This window comes from Marmota monax, unplaced genomic scaffold (genome assembly GCF_021218885.2).
Source record: "Marmota monax isolate L192 unplaced genomic scaffold, Marmota_monax_Labrador192_F-V1.1 WCK01_AAM20220418_F8-fsc00020, whole genome shotgun sequence".
In the NCBI taxonomy this organism is placed as follows: domain Eukaryota; kingdom Metazoa; phylum Chordata; class Mammalia; order Rodentia; family Sciuridae; genus Marmota; species Marmota monax.
In genome coordinates, this window is record NW_026692912.1 from 4,068,109 (window position 1) to 4,080,548 (window position 12,440).

At 46.2% G+C, this 12,440-nt stretch overlaps 1 protein-coding gene across 5 annotated transcripts in view; it reads right to left on the reverse strand.

Annotated features, from left to right (window-relative positions):
* The window catches only part of Epb41l4b (erythrocyte membrane protein band 4.1 like 4B), a 134,488-nt gene that overhangs the window by 71,978 nt on the left and 50,070 nt on the right, over positions 1–12,440 (reverse strand). For all 5 annotated transcript variants that reach the window (XM_046451463.2, XM_046451466.2, XM_046451462.2 and 2 more), the window contains exons 5-12: positions 11,586–11,630; positions 9,739–9,791; positions 4,879–4,999; positions 3,352–3,439; positions 3,103–3,191; positions 2,733–2,802; positions 2,470–2,639; positions 172–281 (exon numbers count right to left, since the gene is read on the reverse strand). In XM_046451463.2, coding sequence (XP_046307419.1) covers positions 172–281; positions 2,470–2,639; positions 2,733–2,802; positions 3,103–3,191; positions 3,352–3,439; positions 4,879–4,999; positions 9,739–9,791; positions 11,586–11,630 — 746 coding nt within the window. The remainder of the gene's footprint in view (positions 1–171; positions 282–2,469; positions 2,640–2,732; positions 2,803–3,102; positions 3,192–3,351; positions 3,440–4,878; positions 5,000–9,738; positions 9,792–11,585; positions 11,631–12,440) is intronic.

The following is a 12,440-nucleotide window of genomic DNA, read 5'->3' on the forward strand; positions in this document are numbered from 1 at the left end:
CAGCAGAAGCCCTGACCCCACCCAGAGAACGGCCTGGGACCTCTTTGAAAGGTTTCAGGATGATAGAGCAGAACCGCAGCAAATTCCTCTCAGGCTGCTGGAGCCAGCTCCTCAGGGCTTGACCCACTGAGCTGTGCTGGAAAATGCCGAGACAGAATAAAATTGCAGAACCTTTGAAGGTAGAATGTCTCCGGGATGGGTAGCGTTTACTGGGCTTCCTCTCGAAGGTGCTGGTTCTTCGTAAACGGGCGCCATGCGTAGCTTGATACTCCGTCCGCCCACTGGGAATGAACATTTGTTTACGTGTTACCATTATCAGAATCTCAGCACACCATACACATTTGGAAGTGAGTTTGTATATTCAAGGGCACCACTATACTTTCCTGGGAAAGATACACTAAGTTTAAGCTTTCTATTTGGAAACAAAATCACATTTGCCAAATCCAGGCTATGTGACAGGGGAAGGTATCTCTATCAAAGGATAAAACCTGCAATTTAAGTACCAGCCACTTGGCTGCACAAACCAAGCAGATCTGAGTACCTGGAACATTGGCTAAGAGAATGTTGATTAGCACACAAAACACCCTTTCAATGGAACATGCTGTGTAGACATTTAACTCATCTTTTAGAAGGTTGTTACCAATGACCCCTTCACTGTACCTCGGCTTCTCTTGCCATACCACGGGAAACAGTATTTATCTCACCAGGGCTTTCTGGGATTCGATGACTTTGGCTGCAGCTTCCAGGAGGGATAGCTGTACTCTGCTGATCTACCATCATGGCTTCATTCCAGCTGCTACTGGTTTATGATTTATCAGATGGAAGGAGACACACACCACCTGCTCTGCGTGTCTCCAAGGGGCAACCTCATCTCAAAGCTTCCCTTCCTTCTACAGTTCTCCTTGAAAACCAGAGGACACTAGGTACAGGCCAAATTCTGGGGGAGTTTCCTCCCAGGAGGGAGCAAGCCTGCTTGGCAACCACCCCCGCTCCTCACTGCCCTCCCCACCCCCCACCCCAGCAGACCACGGAGCAGCTCTGCGGAGCCTCTGCCATCTGACATTTCCATCCTCCAAGAGCCCTGTGATTCGATTCTTTCTCAAAAGGACTTGGTCTTTTTATTTTTTTCCCCTCCTCTTGGAGCATTTAAAAATACATTCAAACAAAATAATTCTTTAAACAGAAGTGCACAGCCGTTTCCTTGCACCGTAGATAAATCTGAAATGAGCAAATCTTTTGGCATTTTAAACAGAGTTCAGGGACATGCCATGTGTGGGTAGAGGTTATGAAACCATGTGAAGTTTTATATCTCATCACTGAGGTTCTCAGACCTACACATGTGTCTCAAAAGTCAATCCTGGGAGCACACTGAAAATGCACATTCCAAGGCCTCACACAGAGGTGTGCACGCTCACAGGCTGACAACAAAGGTCTCGGTAAGGCCATACATTCTCCTTTTTAACAAACCCCAGGGAGTTTTCATGCACTTAGAGAAAGACATGGTCTTAGAATCGTAAGTAAAAATATATCAGAATAAGCTCTCTATTTCTTCAGGCTCTTGTCAGATTCTAATATTTACTGAGACGACCCTACGGGAGATGGAGACACACACATACAGACATCTGCTTTCATTCTTAATCATAACCAAGTTTCTTGACATTGGCAGGGGAAAGAAAGATTGCTACTAGGGGTTGGAGATATAAGAACTGCATTGTCAGGTCGAGAGTCTGCACTACCGTGTTTATGTGGGAGTTTGAGCCCTGGTTTCCTTGTCTAAAAACTGGGGATAGCCAATCTGCCTCATTATTAAGGCTGCTGCAATGAGTAAGTGTGGATACATGAAGAGTTCTAGCATAGTGCTGTCCAAAAGAACTGTGAACAATGACACTATGCCCAGTCAGCCCTGCCCAATAAGTAGCCACTATTGCCATGAGGCTACCAAGCACCTCACATGTGGCTGGTGAGGCCAAGGAACTACATTTTAAAGTTTATTAACTATCCATTAATTGAAATAGCTCCACGTAGCTAGTGGCTACTATACTGGACAGCGTAGCTCTAATTGCAGGCCAGCTACGAATAATTTTGTTACTACAGGTCGAGCATTCCTAATTCAAAAATCCAAAGTGCTCCCAAATTCCCAACTTTTTGAGTGTTGAGACTCAAATATTTGCAAAATCAAATAGGCAAATATTCCAAAATCTGAAAAGCTCCAAAATCTACCTTTCTGGTCCCAAGCATTCTTTTTTTCTTTCTTTCTTTTTTTCCCCAAGCATTTTGGATAAGGGATCTTCAACCCGCTTTAGTTCCATTTTATCAATGAGGCCAAAAGAGCTTAAATGGCTCACCTGATGGTCAGAGCTTAGGAAGGAAGTAGAGATGGGACCTATGATGACCCAAATTGCTGGGTTCACAAAGGAAAGCAGCTGCCTTCCTTTGAAACACCTCACCCACATCACAAGGCGGCCCCACCTGAACCTGAAGCGGGAGCCCAGCCTGATGAAGTCCGATCTGGCGGACTTGCTGTTTCCCGGCGTGCGCAGGCGGAAGAAGGCGTGGTGCTCCACAGCACACTTCCACAGATGCTTGCAGGTCCGGGCACTGTCCAACCGGAACACAAAGGTGTGCTCTTGCTCACGGCCCTGAGAGAGCAAGCACAGGGTCCCGGTGGGGCATCTGTCACATCAAAGCAGGGCTGTTCACAGCAAGGAAGACCGATGGGGAGCAAGGCCTACCTGGTCATCATCCTCCACCACCACGAGTGTCAGTTTGCTCTTTTTAAAATCCATTTTGGTAATTTTAGGCCTGATCAGAGAGAAAGCATTTTAAAAAAGCAGTCTGCGGTAAAATGATCTACACATCAAACAGCAGTTTCCTTTCTACTTTTAAAGCTTAGATTGGCTAAGAAAAAAAAAAAATCATTCATTCATTTACATGTGATTATCCAGAGGTTTCAGGGTCATTGCCACACCCCCACAATGAGAAAAGGATGGTGTGATTTTAAAAACAAATCTGGGTGTTGTATATCCCTCCATAATCATCCATCACATAGACTCCACCACAAAATAGGAAAAGACATTTTAATATTAGACAAAACTAAATTACCAAAAGAATAAGCCTATTTTGTTAGCTCCTTCAAAGATTAATATGCCTGTCGGGGTCAGTCCAAGAGAATATTCACAGCCATCTCTTCCCTACAAACAAACGAAGTGACAATCGGTAGAGGGTTCTAACAGGTCGTCACAGAGCAGAATGCAAAAACAGTTCCCTCACCACAAGTTACTTTGTTGACACACCGTTTACATACTTTTCAGTAATAGCAAAAGCAAACGACTCAAACGCGGCAGTCCTTACCCTGACAATGTGCATGTCTACCCCATACATTTCCAGCCACTTCGCTTTATTCAGATAGGAGAGTTCCGCCTGGGCAGGGCTCTTTCCCCTTAGAAAAACCAACAGAAACACACGTAAACGGGGACTCTCACACCCACGGGGTTCTGGAGGGCACTCCACATTGTGCAAGGTCACGCAGCAATGACAGCAAGGGGGGGCGCCAGTTCTACTGATCGAAAAGATCTCCAAGAACATACTGTTACTGAATAGGAAGATCAGAGGACAGTGCTTATAAGGGGGTCACTTTAGAAAACAGGACCACGGTTTTGTTTTTTTTTGTTGTTTTTTGGTGTAGAAATATATATTTAAACACAAAGGAAAGGGGTGGGAAGGACACACAACAGGCTGCTGCCAAGGGCTTCCTGCAGGGCGGGAGGCTGTACGGGTGTGTGAGGGGGTGGGTGGTGGGAGGACTCCAGAGCCACACAGTTCTAACCTGCGTCAATGATACAATGAGATTGCACTCATGTCACCTTCCATTACCAACAACAATAAAGTCACCGGGCTTTTCATGAGGGGCTACATACAGGGGGCCATACTAAGTTTCAGGTCTGAGAGCAACAGGGTGGTATGGGGGGAAGCAGGGATGGTGGGGAGGAAGGAAGGACCCCAGGGAAATGACTGAGTGGGGTTCAACCATGTTGGATCAGGGCAGGGGCTGCCGGGGAGGAACCAAAGACATAAATGACATGGCCGGCTTTAGGTGTGAGGCCACACTTCCTGAAATACTACACAGCACAGCACACAGTCTCAACTGCAGGGACTCCTACATGACAGGACTACAAGACTGGACACTGCTCATCTGAAACACGCAAGGTCGCAAGGGTTTCCGATCTCAGACGTGCAGATTCTGGAAAGCTTGCATATAGGTGAGGAGATATCTTGGGGAGGGGACCCAAGTCTAGACATGAAGTTCATTTATGTTTCATATACATACTATGCACATAGCCTGAAGGTAATTTTAAACACTGTTTTTATTGTTCCTGCATTTTGACTGTGCCCTGTCCCATGAAGTCAGGTGTGGAATTTTTCCAAGGTGTCATGTTGGTGATCAAAAAGTTTCATAGTTGGGTCTTTCAGAGTAGGGATGCTCCACTCGTGTTATTAAAAGGTTTGCTCTAGAAGGTTCAGGTCAGGGTCACCAGTGACCAAGGTGTGTGAGAGTGTGTGTGGGGGGCATTGCCATCTTGCTGGGCACACTTGGGGTGCTGCCAGGTTGGTGGTGGCACTCTTGGCAACATCAAGCAAACCTCTACTTCAGAGGGAGAGAGAGACTATGGTTTGGTTCTTGCTGCATCTCTCTCAGAAAAGAGATGACACGGGGGCCCCTGGGAACACAGGTGTGGAGGAAGCACAGCAGAACAGGAGCTGCTTGCTGTCTCATGGCCATCAACTAAGCGATTCTACAGTGGACAAGAGAGTCCGACACACACACACAGGACAAGATGAATAAACAGGTCAGAATGCTAGAGTGGGGCATCAAGGTACCTGCACTCTTTCCATCTCTGGAAGATATCAAATTCCATCGCTTCTGTCTGATTTGGAATGAACCGAAACTCAGACACAAGCTCTGGTGTGTGTTCCGGAAGTTCGCACTCCCCAAGCTCTGCTGCAAGGTTCATAAAAGGGAGGAAAAGAGGAGACAGTGAATACTTCCAGTTATTGCTGCAGCCAAGTCCAAAGACATTTTGCATGATTACGAAGCACAAGTACCCCGTGAGGTATAACTCTCTCCTCTCAGGAGGACTGAGGCCTCACTTGGTAGTCATACGTACACTCAAAGTCCCCAAGAATCATTCCGATGCCCTCCCCATTGGGTGATACACCATCATCTTGGTTATTACTCTTTTCCCTGACTATTTCTCCCAACCAGGGAGGCCCTGATTGCATTTTCCCTGAGAAGTGGTGGAGCCCCGCATTTGCAATAAAAGCCAATTGTAGGGATGAGGATCTGCCCAGCAATATCCACAGCACAAGGTGCTTGGTAAGGGCAGGTGAGAGCAGCGCTTCAGGGCCTGCAGTGCTGGAGAGAACGGATCAAGAATCTGGTACATACAGAAGCTGAGGGAGAAAACAAGGAGGGAAGGGGGGAGGGAGAGGCAGTGCGATGGCTGCAGGAGCAACTGCAGCAAAGTGGGCAGAACCTGGGGGGGAGGCGGCTGTGCAGAAAGGGAAGCAGCAGAGGCAGCGATGCCAGCAGAAAGCCCAAAGCGTGCTGCATGGTCCTTGCTCTTGCCACAGAATGGAGGCCCCGAGGACACAGGTGGCTTTGTCCCTCCAGGCATAAATGAGAAAGTCACCTCTCCCCACCCAGCCTCTGCAGACCCCAGAATAAAAAGGACTCCTTCAGTTTCCTCCAATTCCTGGCAACACAGAGTATGGTCCAAAGACCAGCAGCACAGCCCGTTTGTGTGAAATGCACACCCCCAGGCCCCACCCCGAAACGACCGAGGCAAAGCCCGCCTTGTCCCAAGAGGCCTAGAGGACCCATGCACACTTCCCTTGGGAAAGTACTGATCTCCAACAGTTTTGGAACTTGAAGGTGCATCAGAATCGCCTGGTGAGCTCGTAAAACCTACACTGCTGGCCCCACACCCAGAGTTTCTGTAGGTCTGGAAGGAGGCCCAGAATTTGCATTTCCCAGGTGATGCTGATGTGGATGACCTGGAATATGTTCTTGAGAACCTCTGCTTCACACACCAACTTCACCAACAGACCAAAGCAGGCCTAGGTGCCCGAACAGTCCAGGGACAGCAACTCACTTCGTACCCAGCAATCCTGTCCATCACCTATTAGGTCACGCCCAGACAGCATGGGCTTCTGAGAGCCCAATCCCACATTCTCTCTTCCAGGGAGGGATTCCAGCTGCCTTTCAGAGTAGAAAAAATACTCTTGTCTACACCAAGGAAGCAGTGATACCAAACTCAGATGGACAGTGAGGAGCTTGTACAAGAAGCTTGTACATGGGCCAGGGCCTGCGGAAGGTCCCCCTCCTGCTGCCCCTCACCTGCACACTAGGTCCATGGCCCGGGAGAGTCTTGGTCAGGGAGTGCAGCCCTTGGTACCTTGGGTAAAGGCACAGATGAAGACTGCTCTGGAAACACTATTTGCCCCAAAAGGGTAGAGCTTGGTTCCCCACTGCTGGAGTCCACCACTGACCTCTGTCCAAGAGGCTGCTATGAAACCAGGTCCCTGGACATCCAGAGGGGCTGTGTGGTCTAGAAAGACTCCCTTGTCATCAACTGCCCTTTCCTGCACCTACTGGCCAACATGAGGCAACAGAGCCCTGTGTCTAGTGGTACTGCAGATGGGACGGGACTAACTGTGCTACTGACATCACTGAGCACCAGAGAGAAGCCAATGACAAAGTCTCCCGGCTGTGCTCAGACTAGGCATGGGGCCAGCAACCGACCTCACCCTTATTGCACTATAGCAGGCCTGAGCGCTTGGTGCTATTTGGAGGTAGCATGTCTGCCTTTCAAGAATCTGGTAGAACTTGACACCTCACTAGGCTCCAGACTCTGCAGCGAGCCTCCAGCTCCAAGAAGGGTGGAGGGTCATGGGCACAGTCCAGACATAGGAGAGCTTGAATCCCAAATCCACCATGTACTAGCTATGTGACCTCAGGCAAGTCACTTAACCTCTCTGGGTCTCTGAGCCTTAACTGAAAAATGGGAATTGTTCCAATAAGGACCAGAAAAGACAACAGGCAAACAAAACATGACTGTCTTATTCATCTTCCTCCATTCCTTTTTTTTGTTTTGTTTTGTTCCTTTTACTTGGATTAATTTTCAAGTCTACCACAAAATTATTCCCCAAGGAACACAAGCCTCCGTGCAGGGCCACTGTATCACAACTCAGGAGGTACCACTGATACAAGGACAATGGTGGCAAGACATGTCTTCAAAGCTCACACGGGGGAGGAAACACAACCCTTCATTTGACTCAGACCCATGGAGTTGCTTGAGTGATCAGAGCCCAGGACAAACTGCTAGGCTGAAGCAGCCAGCAGGAGATGGGGTGGGGGAGAGGCTCGGGGACAGATGTGACAAGGGTTTCCCATGTGTGTCTACATCTTCCAAGTCTTTTTACTTGAAACTGACAGAATGATTGCATCTTAAATTATACTAATGTTATGGCTCCAGCTCAAATGGGTGATCTTTCCAAGAAAGGCTCACGGGCAGCTGATCTTCCGTCTGCCTCTGCTGGGGCAAGGCAGAGGGTTCAGCTGGACCCAGACTCCGAGTGTTGTGCTGCCTCCATCAGAGGTGGGGGCATGGTGCTGCTGTGAGTGTGCCCAGGCCTCTAATCATTCAGGACAGTATGCAAGCTACAACATCGTGCCAGTGGCCTGAGGAGAAAACCTGCAGGCCTGACATGATGCTTTAATTTCACCAACAACACCCTGACACCTCCTGCTGGGCTGCCGAGCCTGATGGGACAGCTCAGCTCTCAGGGGAAAGAAGGCCACAGGCTACGCTGGTGAAGTCTGTCCCTGGCCAGAGCTGACAGGCTGTTGACACTCCCCAAGCCACACATATCCTGTGGCAGTCTCTGAGGACCTGATCCATCATGGCTATGAATGACACTATCGTCACCTCTACTACCAGTGCTGGCAGACCACACGGGAGGTACCCCTTCAAAATGGGGTCTCTCCAGCTGTGTTCCTTCAAATCACTCTGCACTCAGTGAGTATCTGTCTGCCATATGTCAAGCCCCATTAGAAGTAAGACGTGAGGTGACCCAGGAACAGAGCTTCCTACCTTTGAGTGTAAACATGGCAAAATGCACTAAAAATACAGAGTAAAGGGCTGGGGTTGTGACTGGGTGGTAGAGCGATCACCTAACATGCTTGACACACTGGTTTGATCCTCAGCACCACGTAAAAATAAAATAAAGGTACTGTGTCCACCTACAACTGAAAATATATATATATTTTAAAAAAACTTTAGAAATACAGAGTAAAAAAAATACAGAAAATGTGTATAGGACTGATCAGACTTACATTTCTTAAAAATCCACTTAAAACTCATAGAAACTCTGGTGACCTGTGGGTGGCCGGACAGGGGGTTATTTCCTTTTCTATCTGCCTTTTAATAAGCGTACTAATTTTATAATTTGAACAACAACAAAAAAAACTTCTTCGATTAACTTTTAAAAATTGGTAGAATACAAAAGAGGGAAGCCAAGTCCTGTTATGGTATTCACAAATACTAATTATGAATGAACACATCATAATTCATCCTCCAATAGAAGCCCACAAACACACTGATCAACGAGTCCACGCCATATATCTATCTGATGTGCTAATGAAATCCCCCACATATGCAGCTACACATTAGTCTTCTCTTAATTAGAGCTAGGGACTTTAGCAAGTGCTTCTTAGGCATTTTAAATCATGATCTGCCAATGCACCCCAGGGATGAACAGCCCATGCTGACAATCTAGCAGGCAGACGTCTTGCTGTTCAGTTCTGCCCATGTGCCAATGACCTGCAGCAACGCTTCCAGCCTGACCTGTGCAAGAGCCACATTCAGACTCGGAGACACTGCTGCTGCTTCCGGCACCTCTAGGCCCAGGGGTCCTATGCAGGCTGTCTCCTCCACGGGAGCCTAGCTCTTCCTCAACTGCTCACCACTGCCGCCGCCCACCCTGGGAAGCAGCCTGTGACTCAGCTCTCTGACTCCTCTCTCAACACCCAAGTCTAATCACCAGGTCTGCCTTCCTGTACTACCAAGGCTGGCTTTTGGGGTACACGCATAACCACTGGCCCTATTCATCTCCCTATTACAGCAGCACCTCTCACTGCATCTCAGCCATGGTCTTGGTCCCACTCCAACCCCTCTCCCCTATAGCCAGCGGGGCATGCAGTTCATGCTTTTTAAGTGGGGTCTGAGGCCATCCTGACCCCTCTCTGCCATATCATTCAACACTTGCTACTTCCTCACTGGGCTAATGCTTCTTTTTGTGTGTGTGTGGGGGGGTGCTGGGGATGGATCCCAGGGTCGTGTGCATGCTAGGGACACGCTCTACCACTGAGCTACACCCCAGCCCCTCTCTGCCCTTTGTTTCATGCCTTGGTTCCTTGAGTCATCTCCCTCTCCACGTAACCCTGTGGCCCTGCCTCTTCCGAGTGTCCCACGTGTCTTTGCTCCTGGTGGAACCGCTCTGTCTCCTGCATCTGCCTCCCTCACTGGACTGCAAGCTACCTGGGGACAGAGACCATGTCATATTCATTTATATCCTGGGGCAAAGTAGAGCACTGGACCTAGCACACAACAGACACTCATTTGTTGAAATGAAAAGTAATAACATTAAAATGCTAATTACTACTAAAGATTAATGTACCTTGCAGACAGAGGGCAGCTAATTCCACAGCTGTTTCATAGGGGCATTTCAATCTTGAAAAAAAAAAGAAAGAAAAGAAATCAATTCTAAATATGAAGCTATGTACCCGTAACTATATAATATTCTGGGAAAGCCATTCTTCAAAAAGCAGTGATATCTAGGCAATGATTTTTGTTCTCAGTTTATATTTTTGCTCTCTGTATTAAAGAATGCAAACTGACTTAAACTACAAAGTTCCCAAAGTCAGTTCTCATCATATGGTAAAATAACCCATTCTAGGTCTACTTTTCATCAATCACATGGGCAACTTGACTGAATTTGGCCAGAATGGGGAAGTTTGGAAATGAATGAAAAGCCTCTGCTTTGCCTTATTATTTTAAAACTTATTTTGTCGTATCAATAAAGTACATGCATCTTTTCAAGCTGTCTTAAATCTTTCTTGAAACAAGGTTGCAGTGTTAACAGTAAACACACAGACACCATATCTAATTAATACTGGGTGCACTCAGCTAGATTCTAGCCAGGATAACTGAGGCACAGCCACAGAAAAGTGTTAATGCCAATCTGGCAATCTCATTCATACTTATAATTTCAAAGTCAGTTAGAAAAATAATAATGGCATACATTGGTATAGCACTTCATAGTTTTTGAAGCCTTTTCATGTACATTATTTGAGCTGGTCAATGCATCAAGTTTGTATGACCAGTGTCCCCCATCTCCCATTTCACAGATCAGGAAGTAAGTATTCAGGGGTCTTGCCCAAGGTCATCCAATCAGGACTAGAACCTCGTCCGGCTTTGAAGTATAGCAAATCAGGCAGAAGTGCATGCAAACTGCAAAGTACTGTACAAATGCAGGGTGCTGCCATTAATATTTTTCTAAACTAAAGACAATTTCTACAGTCACAAGGCCTTAAGTATAAGGAGCACAGTATGGAGAAAGAGATAAAAATACACACACACTCATAACACTTATGCCAACCAAAGGTCTGTATTGCATGGCTGAATAAGGCAAATGTATACACTGTACAATCAACTCATTCTACAGAGGATATTTCATTGAAATTTTTATAATGCATATTCTATTGAGTTTGCAAATTCCAAAATTACATTTTAACTTTCCTTTGGCTTACATTCAGAATCAGAATGGACTCTTGTCAGTAACATCAGGTATTACTTCTCAGACTCAATACAGCCTTAGTTTTTCATGTAATAGAAAATATTTAATACCTATGCTGAAAAATGACATTGTAAAAGCTATGACTGTTGAAATATCTTATCTTTAAAATAAACCAATATTGCATGCGAAATCAACCACTTCAAACTAATGCTTCTTGTGCTCATAATCATTGTGCATAGCCAGAAGCCTAGTATTTAAAAACCATTTTTAAGATGGGAAAGGAAATGAGATGAGATGGCTAAGCCTCTTTCTATCCAAATCAGAACTCAACCTCTTTCCATGACTTCAATGTGGATGGTGACGAATGAAACTTTTTGACTACCCAAATACTTGTACGTGTATACATACTAATAACGTATCTTGCTTGCAAATACGACAAAAAGCCATTATGAATGGGCAGTGATGTGATCAGGGAGTGAATTATTCCCAAATACACATCACTTAAGATATTAAATGCTCTTGGAAATGCTTCAAGCCATATAGTAATCATTTAAAATAAGATGATAATGACAGTGATACAAGTATTAGACTCACTTTACAATGCCTGGTGCACTTTTTTTTTTTGAATTTTGAAAAGGGAACAAGGGTAAAAGAGTTAAAACAGTGAAATATTTTGAAATACATCATGATCTATCCTGGGTGAAGAGTTAGAACAAAAGCATACTTACTTTCCAGAGAGAATGTCATGCCTGAGTTGTAAAACAAACAGGTACCTGACAAACATATACAAAAGTCAACAGAGGGTAACTCTTTCCCAGCCACCTCCAATCCCCAGCTTCCCATCATAGATCCCACCCTGCACACCGCCTGGGGTTTTGCATTGTCCAAAGGGAGTCCAGATGAAATGAGAACTTGGGTGGAAGCATTTCCTCCTGGCTCCATGAAGACATCCCAGAACCTATCTAGGTAGTGCATGTAGGGAGTCCACAAGATACTTGTGGGGTGGAACATGGAACAGTGAGCTGTCCCATGAGGCCTCCACAACCCCTCTGATGCTTGAGAAAGGAGCCAAACAGGCCCATGGAACTTGGAACACAGGCACGCGATGTGTCCACTAACACAGGCAGGGGGAGCCACTGGATTAGGCCTGGGCCAACTCCACCTGGCAGATTCCAGAATCACATCAACAAGTTTGCAGCTGACTGGATTCTGTGATCAACAGCCTGAGCTTTGCTTCCTGATGCAGTCTAACTGCAGACCTTCTTAAAAACAAACAAACAAACAAACAAAAAAACAGGCACACAAACATACACTCACCCACATATATGTGAGCACACGCACACAAGAAAGATCCTGGAATTGGACTGCAATGGGTTACAGGGAGAACAAAAAATTAGGAGGAAGGCAGCAATAACACAGGTGAGGCTTACTTAGGTTAAAAAAAAAAAAAAAGATGCAACGGCTTAAGTAGGTTTTGTTTTGTTTTTTACCAGGAGGATGTGGGCATCAGTACCACTTGCAGCGCTTTGTAAAAACCAAAGCTGCCCACGCTCTACTCCATACCTATGGAGTCAGGAATCCTA